Source organism: Neoarius graeffei, chromosome 9 (assembly GCF_027579695.1).
Source record: "Neoarius graeffei isolate fNeoGra1 chromosome 9, fNeoGra1.pri, whole genome shotgun sequence".
In the NCBI taxonomy this organism is placed as follows: Eukaryota; Metazoa; Chordata; class Actinopteri; order Siluriformes; family Ariidae; genus Neoarius; species Neoarius graeffei.
The window spans coordinates 78,522,184-78,539,433 of NC_083577.1; the positions used below are offsets into that span (position 1 = coordinate 78,522,184).

The window sequence follows — 17,250 nt, forward strand, 5'->3', positions numbered from 1 at the left end:
AAACACTTGAGAACAGTTCACCCGTGAGATAAACCATTTTTGACCTGTAAACGTTCAGACTGTACAGTGGTTCAATACAGAATGTTGACAGAAGGGACATGAGGCCTGCCGTGTCAGCATTTCATGAGCCGCTCCCCTGCTGCCCGGACTTTCTCACTGACATGGTGTGGATGGACACATGGTGTGGTCACATTTACAGATAAATGAATTAAACATGAAGGTCAATGTGTGACAGGTTGACTCAGAGACAAAGCTGTATTGTAAAGGTACAGATAATTTTTTTTTTTTTTTTTAGTATCTGCAATATTGCAGCAAATTCTCATTATAGCTATCAATTGTTATCAACAATCCGATCCAGATTTCGTCCTATGCACCAAAACAGAAATTGTGCTTTTCTTCCAGTCAGACAAGACCATTAAAACATTGACGCTTTGTGCTTTTTGACCTTCCAAGTCCACGTTGATAAGGCAGCTCATGTCATTTTGCTCATACAGTGGTTACTCTCATGACCAGTTCTCTGGGCTGATGGCTGCTGGTGTTGCTGGTGTTTCCTGACTGGCTGCGTAGCTCGTTTGGCCGAAGGTGACTGAAGAGATGAAAAAAGCTATAAGGACAGTGATGGTCAGTCCCTGTAGTGTCATTACTGTGGTTGTGTGAAGAGTCCTCTGTAGTGAGACCTGCTGCTGCTCCTGCTGCTGCTCCTGCTGCTGTGGTGTTTGGTGTATCGGGAGCTGCTGCAGCAGCCATTAACGAGGAGGTTGACGGTGATATACCGGCTCCCGCCTGTTCCTGCTGGTGGAGCAGAGAGAGAGTCCACTCGCCTTCACTGGCCTTAAGCTCCTCGCTGTCTCTCTTTTTATCATAGTTCAGAACTTTCCACTTCTGGTTTACCGCCTGCCAGCGATTGAATATGCGGAAGACGGAAGGGCCCTCGTGGACAATCAGAGCTGAGAGCACAGAAAACAGAGCTGTGATGTTATTTCATTGTTTTTGGTTACTTTAAAGTGTAGCCTGCAAAATGAAGGTACAGGCAAGCATGTCACGTTTTAGCCAAAGAAATAAGGATATAACAGTTTTCACAAATATATTCCAAAACTAATTGACAACATATATTCATTCCACGCTTAAAGGAGAACTGAAGGCAAATTTCCTATCATCAGAATTCTATTTCTCATTTTATTAAATATCGGAATGCATTTTTGATCGCTATTTTGTCGCTGCTATAGCAAGTTATGAGTGTTTGAAATATGCTCTGTAATATATCAGTCCATATGTCAAAGCGATGGCCGTAAACGAGATTCGTTGAGACCTGTGCGAGACATCGCAGGACGGAAGTAAAACGTACAGCGGAAATCAAAGTGACCGACATCTGCCAACGTTGTGAAAAGACGCGCACGCCCTCTTTCGAATGCTGATGTAATCAAGCTGGAAGATTTGTTTGTTTTGATAGCAATCAGGAAAGTTTGAAAAAAGTAGGCAGTAATCGTCATTTAAACTCATTTTTGCGCGATATTTAGTTTGGAAAACAGTTTTCAAAATGGCGGCACTGACACCTGGCCGACACGTCACATTTCGAAGTCTCGCACAAGTCTCGTGAAGATCGCGCGGATAAGCGACGCCTGCCGTGGACCAAATGAACTAAATTCAACATGGCTAAAAACCGAAAAGGTTGATAAGTATAATATTTAATTGCAATTAGTTGCTCACGATATAAGGTAACTAAAACTGAAAACGTAATTGAATAACACGTTAATTAAGAAATAAAGCAAGTTTAAAAATAACTTCAGTTCTCCTTTAAATAACAGGTCTGAAACTGCAAAACAACACTACTGACATTTATCATTTTGCAGCATGAGAATGTCATGTCAATCACTTTTTTTTTTTCAAAATCCAATACATGAACTCACACAATGTTGACTGTTTTTACATCGACATATATTTCAGTGTGACCAATGGAAGGGTGGCACTAATCACTGGAAGAGGATCTTCATTCCAAACACAGATTTGTTCAATTCTGCCCGGTAACATTGAAAATAAAGGCCAACATCCACTGACTGTTTCTCTAACCCAAACACCCAGATGCTAATTTAATTATACTTGATGTGTTGGTGTCAGTTTGATGTATGAAATCAACTGCAAAGCTTTGGGGTTTACTGCTAGTTTTTAATTCCTAAAATCAGGGAATCAACATTTTGGGTTCGACTCCCAGCAACCTTGGATTTGATGACTTGACACCTAGCAAATATTTAAATAATATTGGCTGGCGTTGAGTGGTATATCAGATATATTCCATTCAGCTAGCATGATACTGTCTGTGTGTTACTGAGAGTCCTTATATGTATGCGCTGTGATTGCACTCTAATCAGGAACAGGTGCAAGGTAATTAGTCCTAATGGCGCCGTGTGCGTGTTGTAGTCTGTGTCTATGTGCTCTTATTATTCTATTTAGGTTGATTTTGTGCCCTTGCAAATACATGTATTTTGTTCATGCACTCATCAGGAGCTCCGCTTTTAGACAGTTCCTAAATATATATAAAAACTTTTCCGGATTACTCAGGCCTAGGAATGTAATAACTTACAACACTGATCAAATTCAACAACAAAAATAACTTACAACAAATGTCATTGACAGTTAATAATTGGACGCTAACTGAACCAATTTTCCTCACACAATAATGCAATATCATTTTATTATTATTCATACAGGACACTTTTTCAATGGAATAAAAACATGTTCTATTCCCTTCTAGTGGATTTCATTAATTTGGTTTGACAGCATGCAATATTGTGAGCATATAGCTTATCCTACATGTATTACGTCACTCTACCCAATGGAGAATGAGCGTTGAATATGGTTTACGATCTTGCATGTGGATGGCATGGTGGTGTAGTGGTTAGCGCTGTCGTCTCACAGCAAGAAGGTCCGGGTTCGAGCCCCGGGGCCGACGAGGGCCTTTCTGTGCGGAGTTTGCATGTTCTCCCCGTGTCCACGTGGGTTTCCTCCGGGTGCTCCGGTTTCCCCCACAGTCCAAAGACATGCAGGTTAGGTTAACTGGTGACTCTAAATTGACCGTAGGTGTGAATGTGAGTGTGAATGGTTGTCTGTGTCTATGTGTCAGCCCTGTGATGACCTGGCGACTTGTCCAGGGTGTACCCCGCCTTTCGCCCGTAGTCAGCTGGGATAGGCTCCAGCTTGCCTGCGACCCTGTAGAACAGGATAAAGCGGCTAGAGATAATGAGATGAGATCTTGCATGGTTGTCAAGAAAACATGACGTCACATGTCAGAGGTGTAAAACTTCCGTGCTAGCGAGTGACTGGGACAATTTGTAAACAAACATGGCCGCCAGGTTTGCGTCGTTAAATACAGAAGATTTTGAGAGAATTTTGAAAGAGAAAGACGCGTTGAACACCCGAAAGGAATGTGTATGTGTAATAATATTGGCTGGATTTTTTTTGTGATATATCAGATATTATATTCCATTCAACTACTCATCTTCGACTCATTCAGTATCATGCTAGCTGAATGGAATCTCATCTCATCTCATCTCATTATCTCTAGCCACTTTATCCTTCTACAGGGTCGCAGGCAAGCTGGATCCTATCCCAGCTGACTACGGGTGAAAGGCGGGGTACACCCTGGACAAGTCGCCAGGTCATCACAGGGCTGACACATAGACACAGACAACCATTCACACTCACATTCACACCTACGGTCAATTTAGAGTCACCAGTTAACCTAACCTGCATGTCTTTGGACTGTGGGGGAAACCGGAGCACCCGGAGGAAACCCACGTGGACACGGGGAGAACATGCAAACTCCACACAGAAAGGCCCTCGCCGGCCCCGGGGCTCGAACCTGGACCTTCTTGCTGTGAGGCGACAGCGCTAACCACTACACCACCGTGCCGCCCGCTGAATGGAATATATCTGATATACCACTCATTCATTCATTATCTCTAGCCGCTTTATCCTTCTACAGGGTCGCAGGCAAGCTGGAGCCTATCCCAGCTGACTACGGGCGAAAGGCGGGGTACACCCTGGACAAGTCGCCAGGTCATCACAGGGCTGACACATAGACACAGACAACCATTCACACTCATATTCACACCTACGGTCAATTTAGAGTCACCAGTTAACCTAACCTGCATGTCTTTGGACTGTGGGGGAAACCGGAGCACCCGGAGGAAACCCACGCGGACACAGGGAGAACATGCAAACTCCGCACAGAAAGGCCCTCGCCGGCCCCGGGGCTCGAACCCAGGACCTTCTTGCTGTGAGGCGACAGCGCTAACCACTACACCACCGTGCTGCCATATACCACTCAATGCCAGCCAATATTATTTAAATATTTGCTATGTGTCAAGTCATCAAATCCAAGGTTGCTGAGAGTCGAACCCAAAATGTTGATTCCCTGATTCTAGGAATTAAAAACTAGCAGTAAACCCCAAAGCTTTGCAGTTGATTTCATACATGAAACTGACACCAACACATCAAGTATAATTAAATTAGCATCTGGGTGTTTGGGTTAGAGAAACAGTCAGTGGATGTTGGCCTTTATTTTCAATGTTACCGGGCAGAATTGAACAAATCTGCGTTTGGAATGAAGATCCTATTCCAGTGATTAGTGCCACCCTTCCGTTGGTCACACTGAAATATATGTCGATGTAAAAACAGTTAACATTGTGAGAGTTCATGTATTGGATTTTGAAAAAAAAAAAAAAGATCGACATGACATTCTCATGCCACAAAATGATAAATGTCAGTAGTGTTGTTTTGCAGTTTCGGACCTGTTATTTAAAGGAGAACTGAAGTTATTTTTAAACTTGCTTTATTTCTTAATTAACGCGTTATTCAGTTACGTTTTCGGTTTTAGTAACCTTATATCGTGACTCGTATTGGCAACTAATTGCAATTAAATATTATACTTATCGGCCTATTCGGTTTTTAGCCATGTTGAATTTAGTTTGTTTGGTCCACGGCAGGCGTCGCTTATCCGCGCGATCTTCACGAGACTTGTGCGAGACTTCGAAGTGTGACGTGTCAGTGCCGCCATTTTGAAAACTGTTTTCCAAACGAAATATTGCACAAAAATGAGTTTAAATGACGATTACTGCCTACTCTTTTCAAACTTTCCTGATTGCTATCAAAACAAACAAAACTTCCGGCTTGATTACGTCAGCATTCAAAAGAGGGCGCGTGCGTCTTTTCACAACGTTGGCAGATGTTGGTCACTTTGATTTCCGCTGTATGTTTTACTTCCGTCCTACAATGTCTCGCACAGGTCTCAACGAATCTCGTTTACGGTCGTCGCTTTGACATATGGACTGATATATTACAGAGCATATTTCAAACACTCGTAACTTGCTATAGCAGCGACAAAATAGCGATCAAAAATGCATTCCGATATTTAATAAAATGAGATAAATAGAATTTTGATAATAAAAAATTTGCCTTCAGTTCTCCTTTAATTAGCCGTAGTTAAGAGTTCTTCAAGTATTTTCTTAAAGTGTTACTGTATTTTCACCTGGAATGCTTTTCAGTTAACAGGTCTGCCTTGTCGAAAGTTAATTAGTGGAAATTCTTGCCTTCTTAATGTAGTTGAGATCAAACAGTAAACAGTAAATAACAAAAAATACTGTAAATGGCCCTATTCAACACCACAACTGTAGTAATCCATATTATGTCAACAACTGCTCAACTACGTAAAGAGAAACGACATCCATCATTACTTTAATATATGAAGTGTCTTTAAATTGATAAAAAATACAAAAAACCCCATTGAAAAGCTGTGTCCAAACATTTGATTGGTACTGTAAGTATTTAGTATATATTTTTAAGTAGAACCGACGTAATTGATTGACAATCAGATTAGTCAATTATCAAAACGAGACTGTCAATGATGGCGTAGCTCAATCCGGCCCCATCTAGTCCAGAAGGAATGATCTAAAGTGGGCCACCTTGAGCAATAAATGTTGCAAGCTATTGTATATATAGAAGGTATATCCACCCTAGGACTACCGATCTATTTGCCAGAAAGAATCCAAAATGGCAAGGAATTGACTGAGAAGAAGCGATTTTTGTTGAACTGCTGTTGAACATTAAAGCTTAATTAGTCCATAACTTCATTAATAATTGTAATTAAGCAAATCTGGGTAGAAGTTATATGCACCCTAGGTACCCTTACCTTCATGCCAGAAAGAATCAAAATCAGTGAAGAACTGAGGGCAAAGAAGCAATTTGTGTAGAAACTGCTCGTTAGGGATTGATTAATTACTCCATATCTTCATTATTAATTGCAATTATGCAAATTTGGGTAGAAGCTACAGTATATGCACCCCAGGCAGACCTACCTTCCTGCCAAAAAGGATAAAAATCAGTGAAGAATTGAGAGAGACGAAGCAATTTTCGTGAAATGTGGACAACGCCGGATGGACGACGGACAACACATGATGATGGCATAAACTCATCACCTGTCGGGCAGATGAGCTAATAGTCTTTCATTCCAGGCCTTATTTGAGTCATAGATAGATAGATTGATTGATTTGCTTCATTGATCCCAAGCTGGGAAAGAGTCATCATTACAGGATTGTTTCAGACTATCATATTCACTCTAAATTAAAGCTTGATTAATGATATCCTGCCTTCTTCTATGTGCGTAGAGTTTCACATATTCTTGCTGTGTCATTTTTGTGGCTACTGCCTCATAGAGGCGGAGCCACTATGTCATCGTGTTGTAAGAATGAGTGTAACAATAGCGAAACTTCGTAACCAATCAGCACTTAACCTGATCAAGAATACGTCTACTCGCCCCAAGACCAAACAATCCCAATCTTATCTGCTTTTGGCTCCCTCAGACAGCACTGGCCTTGGCCAAGGCTGTTGCTGGAACAAAAACTCCCCCTGAAGATCACTGCAGTGAGACGCTCTTGGATTCCTTCCCCCACTTCCCGCGGTCGCCGCTTTTACCCCCAGTGTGACAAGCGGGTGCGCGACCAGCGCCGTTATGGCTGCAGGAACGGACGGCTGCTTGCTTGCGCTGGGTTACCTTAACCTTCCCCCCCCAGTCCCGAGTTTTCATGTTGTAAAGTGTACTTGTGTATTTTGTGCTTATGTGCTGAGGTGTTTTTTTTTAATGTTCCCACACTGTACTCCTCAAGGAGCATAGTGTGGGGGTTGCTTTTTTTCCTCCTCCCCTCTCCTCATGTTACTCTGTATTTTTTTTCTTTTTCATCCCTGTCTTCCTGTCCTGTCTACTCCCCCCTCTGTCAATTGTATGTACCGTATGTGTATATCAGTGGCGGCTGCTGGTTTTTAAAACAGGGGAAGCCCATTTTACGCATTCATCATAAAACCTGTAGGCCGGATATCAAAGCATAGAAAGGTGTGCCCCATTAGCATAGTGAACTAGACAACCCTACCTAGTGGCAGAAAGTATTTTTGCTTGTACATTTCATGTTGTAGTCTGGCTTGCCAGGCTAGTGCCTCATATCCTTAATCAAAAATATCAAACATCCAAAAATCACTGGCTATTCAACGAAGAGCCTTGAACATCATACCCTGATATGCAACACAGAGTCTTTAACACAACACCCAGCTGTGCAACACATCCTTGAACATCTTCTGCAACACAGTCTGGAAATTCATAACCAGGTAGGCTATGCAACACACAGAACCTTGAATATTATACCCAGGTATAACCTATAACACAGAGCCCACCATTCTCTTAACATTACTGAACAATATACACACTTCAGATTCATGAACATTATATGATGCACACTATTTATACACAAATTCTGCCCTCCGCTCCTTTTCCAGAAAATGGTCTGTGACCCTGTCATACTAGCTGGTTGTGCTTTCCAGAGACTTCACCAATTTCTGTTAGCAGCTAGCACTGCAGATCCCAATCAGGCTCAAGCTAGCCTACAACCAGATTGAACTACAAATGAAATAAACGAGTGAATTCACGAATGATCAAACTGATAGAATGGATGAAAGTTAACGGAGCACAACGAGTAATATTTACATTTATTTACAGAGTAATGTACAGAGACATCAATGAGAAGAAATGTTTATATGAAAAGAAAGTTGGACAGCACTTTGGCACATGACTACACTTTCTCGACATCCGCTGGGGACTGACTGATCATACTTCCGTGTTCCTCGCCGACGCCGAAGTACAGAGCCCGCCCTCCTCACTACCTCCAATAATCCTTCATCAGCCCGGCTTCTTGTCCCTCCCACTGTCTCGTTTAGTCCCAGAGAAGCCCGGCTTCCCTGGAAGTGACGATTTTGTCGATTTTAACCAATAACAACTAGCCAAAATTGGCTGTTCAGAGCCCTCTCATAGACTGCAACGGATACCCGGCTGCCAGCCATAGAGCCCATTGAAATAAGAAAGGTTACAGCCAGTGTTGCCAGATTGGGCGGTTTTAAGTGCATTTTGGCGGGTTTTGAACATATTTTGGCTGGAAAACGTCAGCAGTATCTGGCAACGCTGGTTACAGCCTGGCAGCAAAGGTGATTCTCGTCTGCAAGTTCGTCAGACATCACTCAAATAAGTTACAGGATAGTTATGAATGTAAATACAATCTTGGGCATATATTATGTTATGCAAGTTATTGTTTTAATGAGAATTCAACGTCGTAGATGCCGCAGTTTGGGGAGAGAATTTTAGGGGAAGCTCGGCTTCCCTTGTTGTCTCTGAGAAATCGCCCCTGGTGTATATGTAAGGACGGGTTGATGGTCAATTTCGCTGGCACTTGTGGCTAGTGACAATAAAGGGTTCATTCATTCATTCATTCATTCATTCATTCATCAAGTTTGATTACCCATTCTACTTCTTGATAAACTTCGGAACCAATCAGAACCAGAAACAAAATAAGAGAAACCTCGTTATAACTTCATAGTATCAGAAGATAATTGGCAGATAAAAAGATAAATGAAATTCACCTCGTGGTTCGCCAAGGCTATGGTGTTTATTTTAAGAAAATTGACCTTTTGATGATCACAGCTTTTGTTTAGTCCTTCTGAAAGGTCAAATGATAGGTTTTGTAGTTTTTTTTTTTTTAGCTTTTTGGCAGATATTTGAGCCAAGAATTCCAGCCGTTCAACAAAAACTCAAGAAGGCAGCGAAGACAACATTGGAATCTTCTGAGCAATCCGCTCGGTTTGCAATTACGAAAGTCCCATGTGAGAATAAATCAGCTCCTTTGTGAAAACTAAAAGTTAAAAGTATAATCGGTCAAATTTCTCCTATTTGCTTTAATTTTTAAATTTTATTTTTTATTTTATTGTCTTTACACTACACTTGTGAAACAAAATGTGCTCATTACTACTAAATAATGCTTCTAAGACGATTCATGAACAAGTGCTTTCTTACCATTTTGAAAATGGATATAGTTCACAGCACTGTATTTTGAACAAAACACAGTAAACAAAATTGATAACCAAAATACTACAAGCCCTGATGCTTGCAAGAGATGAGACTAATATAATTGATAATATATACAGTTATGGTCAGAAGTTTACATACAGTGACATGAATGTCATCTTGGATATGAATGTCATGGCAATATTTGCACTTTCAGTAATTTCTTTGAACTGTTTTTTTCTGTGGCAGAATGATTGTACAGCATACGTCTTTAATATAAAAAGAAAACACGAGAATTTAGTGCACAAGTTTTAATTTTCTTTAGGTTTTCTGAAATTAACACAGGGCCAAAATTATACATACAGGGTCAAAAATTTACATATGCTCACTTAGATTATTCATTCAGAGGTGCTGAAACTTCCAAACCGTCTCTTATCTTGCCAAGACTGAGGTCTCTTAACTTCCTGTTAGTGATCATGATTGACTACAGTTGGTAGCTTCTCTGTGCCTTCATACAAAGGGTTTGTTTACAGCACTCATCGGATTGACAACACACAGTAAAATGGGAAAGTCCAAGGAGCTCAGTGCAGATCTGAGAAAGAGGATCACAGATGTATACAACTCCGGAATGTCTCTTGGAGCCATTTCTAAACAACTGCAAATTCCAAGATCAGTTCAACCAATTGTATCCAAGTTATTGTGTTATTAAACAAATTTAATTGAACTCTACCAATTCTACTATAAAGAGTTATGAAATATCCAACCAGAATTCTGCCAGAAGCTTGTTCATGGTAAACAAAAAATGTTTGGTCAAGGTGACTCTTGCAAAGAGACATTTTACCCAAATTTTAGGTGTGCTGTATGTATATTTTTGATCCTGTACGTATAATTTTGACCGTGTTGATTTCAGAAAACCCAAAGAAAATTAAAACTTGTGCACCAAATTCTAATTTTATTATTTTTTAATTAAAGATATATGCTGTACAATCTGCCACAGAAAAGGAACAGTTCAAAGATATCACTGAAAGCCCAAATATTGCCATGACATTCATATCCAAGATGAAATTCATGTCACTGTATGTAAACTTCTGACCACAACTGTATATATGCTATATTTACTGCATGGACATGGTACCAGAAAACAATTTTATTTATAAGCAGTAGCCACATGTACCCATAGGGTACCTATTTTTCCAAAGAGTTGTAGTCTCGGGCGGCACGGTGGTGTAGTGGTTAGCGCTGTCGCCTCACAGCAAGAAGGTCCGGGTTCGAGCCCCGTGGCCGGTGAGGGTCTTTCTGTGTGGAGTTTGCATGTTCTCCCCGTGTCCGCGTGGGTTTCCTCCGGGTGCTCCGGTTTCCCCCACAGTCCAAAGACATGCAGGTTAGGTTAACTGGTGACTCTAAATTGACCGTAGGTGTGAATGTGAGTGTGAATGGTTTTCTGTGTCTATGTGTCAGCCCTGTGATGACCTGGCGACTTGTCCAGGGTGTACCCCGCCTTTCGCCCGTAGTCAGCTGGGATAGGCTCCAGCTTGCCTGCGACCCTGTAGAACAGGGGTCACCAAACTTTTTTCTCTGGGGGCCACATTGTCGTTCCTGACTGTCATGGGGGCCGGGGTCAGGTCAGCTATATCACATAGAATTGTATGACCCAGACAAATATGACCACCAGCAGGCCTCATTGTGTAGTAGAGATTACTAGCCTGGCACGGCCATCTCCACTACTATATCCACACTACTATATCAACACTTGATTCCTGGCACATATTTGTTTATCTTTACTACTGGTTTGCAAAAGTAGTAATCGAGTCTTCACACTTTGTTTTAATTTGAAATACCACTGATATTCCATTTATTTATTTTCTAATAAAAATAATATCAAAGCTGTCAAGGTAAGAAACATCTGCCTATTTGAGGTGACTGACACTGGCAAAGGTGAGTGGAAAATTATAAATTGTAGGTAGGCCTGTTGATATTATTAATAATATAAATAATAATTGTATGCAGCACTTAATAAAGGTCAAATAAATAGGCCTATAAAATAAATACATTTTAAAAGACAGTGAAATTATAATAATATGAGCAATAGATCAATAGATCACAGCAGTTGTGCTGTGTCCTGCACGTCATTGCTCTCATCCATGGCCAAAGCAAAAAACTCGAATTCTGACGCTCTCTCATTCAGCTGGTCATACACGTTGTCCCCCAAATCTTCGGTTCGCCTGGTCATAGTAGGTGCGGAGAGACTCACCGCGTCGAGCACATCCTTCTTGTCGGGACACACCTCCTCGGCCACAGCAAGCATGCATACTTTAACAAAGTCCCCATCAGTAAACGGCTTTCCATGGGCAGCTAGTAGGTGAGCTACCTTATAGCGAGCTCGGACAGCAGCCTGGTTGATCTGGGTTTGGGGAAGGAATACATTCTGTTGTGCAGCCAGTCCGCATTTCATCCTCCGAATCCTATCTTCTCTTGTTTGCCCTCGCAAACTAGCATACTCTTTGTGGTGGGTTTCATAGTGACGATGCAGATTATATTCTTTGAAAACCGGCACACTTTCTTTACATACAAGATAAACTGCACGGTCCTTACACTGAACGAAAAAATAATCGGTGGTCCACTGTTCTTTAAAAACTCTGCACTCTCCGTCAGCTTTTCACTTACCGCTAGCCATTTTGCTGTCCTGAACACTGACAGTTCTCTGCGCGTGCGCTGCCTGTCACTGCTTGATCGCGAGCATATGACGAAAATTCGGAAAATATGAATAGTTCATTTTATAACTAAATATCAATTTTAATTGATAAAATCAACAAAATACAAGATGCAGACATGTTATTATTTGCCAAAAAGCAATTAAAAAAAAATAGGCCATGACCACTTTTGGGGATTGCCTCATAGGGCCGGTTCAAGTGATGGGGGGCAGAGGGGCTGGGGGGCCGGTCAAAGGGGGGTGGCGGGCCGGATATGGCCCGCGGGCCGTAGTTTGGTGACCCCTGCTGTAGAAGGATAAAGCGGCTAGAGATAATGAGATGAGATGAGTTGTAGTCTCCTGCGTTTGAATGTTGTTGTTGCTCCATATACTGAGAAGCCACGACAGTACATCTCTTCTGCAGAGCATTACATGACTTTCCTTTCTCTGTCATTGTAAAACTTGAAACAGGAAGTCACATGACAAGTTTGGCCAATCGTGTTACAATATTTTGTTGCACAGAGTTCACTTAAATAAACCGGAGATCGGTCTTCTGGTGTGTGCTTATATGAGGAACTAGCTTTCAGTTTTCTCAACAAGCTGAGATTCAGAAAAAGAAAAAAAAAACTTCAGTGTTAAAACGTGCTAACCCTAAACCGTTTAACTAGAACAACTGATGAAATAAGACCCGTAGTTCAGCTCGAATACAATTCACTTTATCGGCTAATATTCAAGGCTGGGAGTTGAATCAGATACAGTGGGGCAAAAAAGTATTTAGTCAGTCACCAATTGTGCAAGTTCTCCCACTTAAAAAGATGAAAGAGGCCTGCAATTTTCATCATAGGTATACCTCGACTATGAGAGACAAAATGAGAAAAAAAATCCAGAAAATCACATTGTCTGATTTTTAAAGAATTTATTTGCAAATTATGGTGGAAAATAAGTATTTGGTCAATAACAAAAGTTCATCTCAATACTTTGTTATATACCCTTTGTTGGCAATGACAGAGGTCAAACGTTTTCTGTAAGTCTTCACAAGGTTTTCACACACTGTTGCTGGTATTTTGGCCCATTCCTCCATGCAGATCTCCTCTAGAGCAGTGATGTTTTGGGGCTGTCGCTGGGCAACATGGACTTTCAACTCCTTCCAAAGATTTTCTATGGGGTTGAGATCTGGAGACTGGCTAGGCCACTCCAGGACCTTAAAATGCTTCTTACGAAGCCACTCCTTCGTTGCCCGGGCGGTGTGTTTGGGATCATTGTCATGCTGAAAGACCCAGCCACGTTTCATCTTCAATGCCCTTGCTGATGGAAGGAGGTTTTCACTCAAAATCTCACGAAACATGGCCCCATTCATTCTTTCCTTTACACAGATCAGTCGTCCTGGTCCCTTTGCAGAAAAACAGCCCCAAAGCATGATGTTTCCACCCCCATGCTTCACAGTAGGTATGGTGTTCTTTGGATGCAACTCAGCATTCTTTCTCCTCCAAACACGACAAGTTGAGTTTTTACCAAAAAGTTCTATTTTGGTTTCATCTGATCATATGACATTCTCCCAATCCTCTTCTGGATCATCCAAATGCTCTCTAGCAAACTTCAGACGGGCCTGGACATGTACTGGCTTAAGCAGGGGGACACGTCTGGCACTGCAGGATTTGAGTCCCTGGCAGCGTAGTGTGTTACTGATGGTAGCCTTTGTTACTTTGGTCCCAGCTCTCTGTAGGTCATTCACTGGGTCCCCCCGTGTGGTTCTGGGATTTTTGCTCACCGTTCTTGTGATCATTTTGACCCAACGGGGTGAGATCTTGCGTGGAGCCCCAGATCGAGGGAGATTATCAGTGGTCTTGTATGTCTTCCATTTTCTAATAATTGCTCCCACAGTTGATTTCTTCACACCAAACTGCTTACCTATTGCAGATTCAGTCTTCCCAGCCTGGTGCAGGTTTACAATTTTGTTTCTGGTGTCCTTTGACAGCTCTTTGGTCTTGGCCATAGTGGAGTTTGGAGTGTGACTGTTTGAGGTTGTGGACAGGTGTCTTTTATACTGATAACCAGTTCAAACAGGTGCCATTAATACAGGTAACGAGTGGAGGACAGAGGAGCCTCTTAAAGAAGAAGTTACAGGTCTGTGAGAGCGAGAAATATTGCTTGTTTGTAGGTGACCAAATACTTATTTTACAGAGGAATTTGCCAATTAATTCATTAAAAATCCTACAATGTGATTTCCTGGATTCTTTCCCCCCATTCTGTCTCTCATAGTTGAAGTGTACCTATGATGAAAATTATAGGCCTCTCTCATCTTTTTAAGTGGGAGAACTTGCACAATTGGTGGCTGACTAAATACTTTTTTGCCCCACTGTATATACAGTAAGAGCAGAAACCTGATCCAGTGCAGGCACGTTCGCTGAGCTAGAGTGCTCGATCTCCTGCTGCTCTCCATTAAGCTTTCCACAAAGCAGAAATATTTGGGTTGTTTCGAGGAACCTTTCAGTTGGAGTTGGATAAGAGCTGATGTTTATGATCTCAAACATACTTTGATACCCAAAGTTGAGTTCACTAATATATATATATATTTAGGTGCTGCCTAAATGCAGAGCTCCTGATGAGTGTATGAGGAAAATATTTGCAAGGCACAAAATCATCCTGAATAGAACAATTGTCAATAAATTGCTGCATTGTTTTGTCACAGTGAGACCAATAATGACACACACATCGCGGTTGCGATACACATTTATTCTTTTCTTTGACACGGCACGCCGTGCACCAGAAACAATACCACAACATTTATTATGGTTTGACTACTGGGTGCCTGGTGGACAGCAAGGACAAGCACTTTCACGTTATAGCATTACTATATAGTTACGATAGAATATTATCAGACTTAAGAACTAACCGATATCGATACGCGGCAGTTTTAGATTATCTACAACGAAGGAAAGATGCTCATAACTGCTATTGAACTATACAATAATTATGTTTATACGAGTGTGCACAGCAGAATAAGAAACTGTTCAGGAAAAAAAGTATTCAGTGCAAAGATAGAGTGGTGTTTGAAAGTTTGTGAACCCTTTAGATTTTTCTATCTTTCTGCATAAATTTGACCTAAAACATCATCAGATTTTCACACAAGTCCTAAAAGTAGATAAAGAGAACCAAGTTAAACAAATGAGACAAAAATATTATACTTGCTCATTTATTTATTGAGGAAAATGATCCAATATTACATATCTGTGAGTGGCAAAAGTATGTGAACCTCTAGGATTAGCAGTTAATTTGAAGGTGAAATTAGAGTCAGGTGTTTCCAATCAATGGGATGACAATCAGGTGTGAGTGGGCACCCTGTTTTATTTAAAGAACAGGGATCTATCAAAGTCTGATCTTCACAACACATGTTTGTGGAAGTGTATCATGCCACGAACAAAGGAGATTTCTGAGGACCTCAAAAAAAGCGTTGTTGATGCTAATCAGGCTGGAAAAGGTTACAAAACCATCTCTAAAGAGTTTGGACTCCACCAATCCACAGTTAGACAGATTGTGTACAAATGGAGGAAATCCAAGACCATTGTTACCCTCCCCAGGAGTGGTCGACCAACAAAGATCACTCCAAGAGCAAGGCATGTAATAGTCGATGAGGTCACAAAGGACCCCAGGGTAACTTCTAAGCAACTGAAGGCCTCTCTTGCATTGGCTAATGTTAATGTTCATGAGTCCACCATCAGGAGAACACTGAACAACAATGGTGTGCATGGCAGGGTTGCAAGGAGAAAGCCACTGCTCTCCAAAAAGAACATTGCTGCTCATCTGCAGTTTGCTAAAGATCACGTGGACAAGCCAGAAGGCTATTGGAAAAATGTTTTGTGGACGGATGAGACCAAAATAGAACTTTTTGGTATAAATGAGAAGCATTATGTTTGGAGAAAGGAAAACACTGCATTCCAGCATGAGAACCTTATCCCATCTGTGAAACATGGTGGTGGTAGTATCATGGTTTGGGCCTGTTTTGCTGCATCTGGGCCAGGACGGTTTGCCATCATTGATGGAACAATGAATTCTGAATGATACCAGCGAATTCTAAAGGAAAATGTCAGGACATCTGTCCATGAACTGAATCTCAAGAGAAGGTGGGTCATGCAGCAAGACAACGACCCTAAGCACACAAGTCGTTCTATCAAAGAATGGTTAAAGAAGAATAAAGTTAATGTTTTGGAATGGCCAAGTCAAACTCCTGACCTTAATCCAATCGAAATGTTGTGGAAGGACCTGAAGCGAGCAGTTCATGTGAGGAAACCCACCAACACCCCAGAGTTGAAGCTGTTCTGTACGGAGGAATGGGCTAAAATTCCTCCAAGCCGGTGTGCAGGACTGATCAACAGTTACCGGAAACGTTTAGTTGCAGTTATTGCTGCACAAGGGGGTCACACCAGATACTGAATGCAAAGGTTCACATACTTTTGCCACTCACAGATATGTAATATTGGATCATTTTCCTCAATAAATAAATGACCAAGTATAATATTTTTGTCTCATTTGTTTAACTGGGTTCTCTTTATCTACTTTTAGGACTTGTGTGAAAATCTGATGATGTTTTAGGTCCTATTTATGCAGAAATATTGAAAATTCTAAAGGGTTCACAAAATTTCAAGCACCACTGTACATTGCCTGCTATGAAAAAAACAGTAGGATAAAAACCTTCAGGGGAAAAAAACGACTGGAAAACAAACTCCTCAACCGAATGCAGCGTGTGAGCTCCGAGGGTTCGAGCTGCGAACTTGATATTTCAAACTTGATGTCAAACAGTTGTCTGGTTCCAACAAGTTAGTGGACGAAGAAAACTGTTTTAACTAGTTTTATAGGAAACTGTCGTGAATATTTTCTGTAAAACGTGTTTGTAAATAATCCCATATTATTTTTTCAAAAGCAAATTAAAAATAAGTGCTGGATAAAAACCTATCTATCTTATGTAAATAAATATATGTATTTCATTGTCTGGTGGTCGAGTGTTTATGAGATACGGTGCCTTGCATTCACAATCGGTTTTCCTGTGGTGGTACATGGACATCGTTCATACGGTCACTAAAGCCATCAAAAATCAGGTCGATGTATTACCATATTCTCTGAAGTATGAAGGTTTGCTTTGCATGCTTCGTGCACATGGAGTCCCGCTAAAAGAGTGTTCCTAGGAAACCAT

General features: G+C 41.2%; 1 protein-coding gene across 1 annotated transcript in view; it reads right to left on the bottom strand.

Annotated features, from left to right (window-relative positions):
* Positions 1–486: 486 nt before the first annotated feature.
* Positions 487–17,250, bottom strand: part of marchf4b (membrane associated ring-CH-type finger 4b) — a 76,775-nt gene continuing 60,011 nt past the window's right edge. Inside the window, exon 4 of the mRNA XM_060928873.1 lies at positions 487–947. Within this exon, the coding sequence (XP_060784856.1) occupies positions 487–947 (461 nt within the window). The remainder of the gene's footprint in view (positions 948–17,250) is intronic.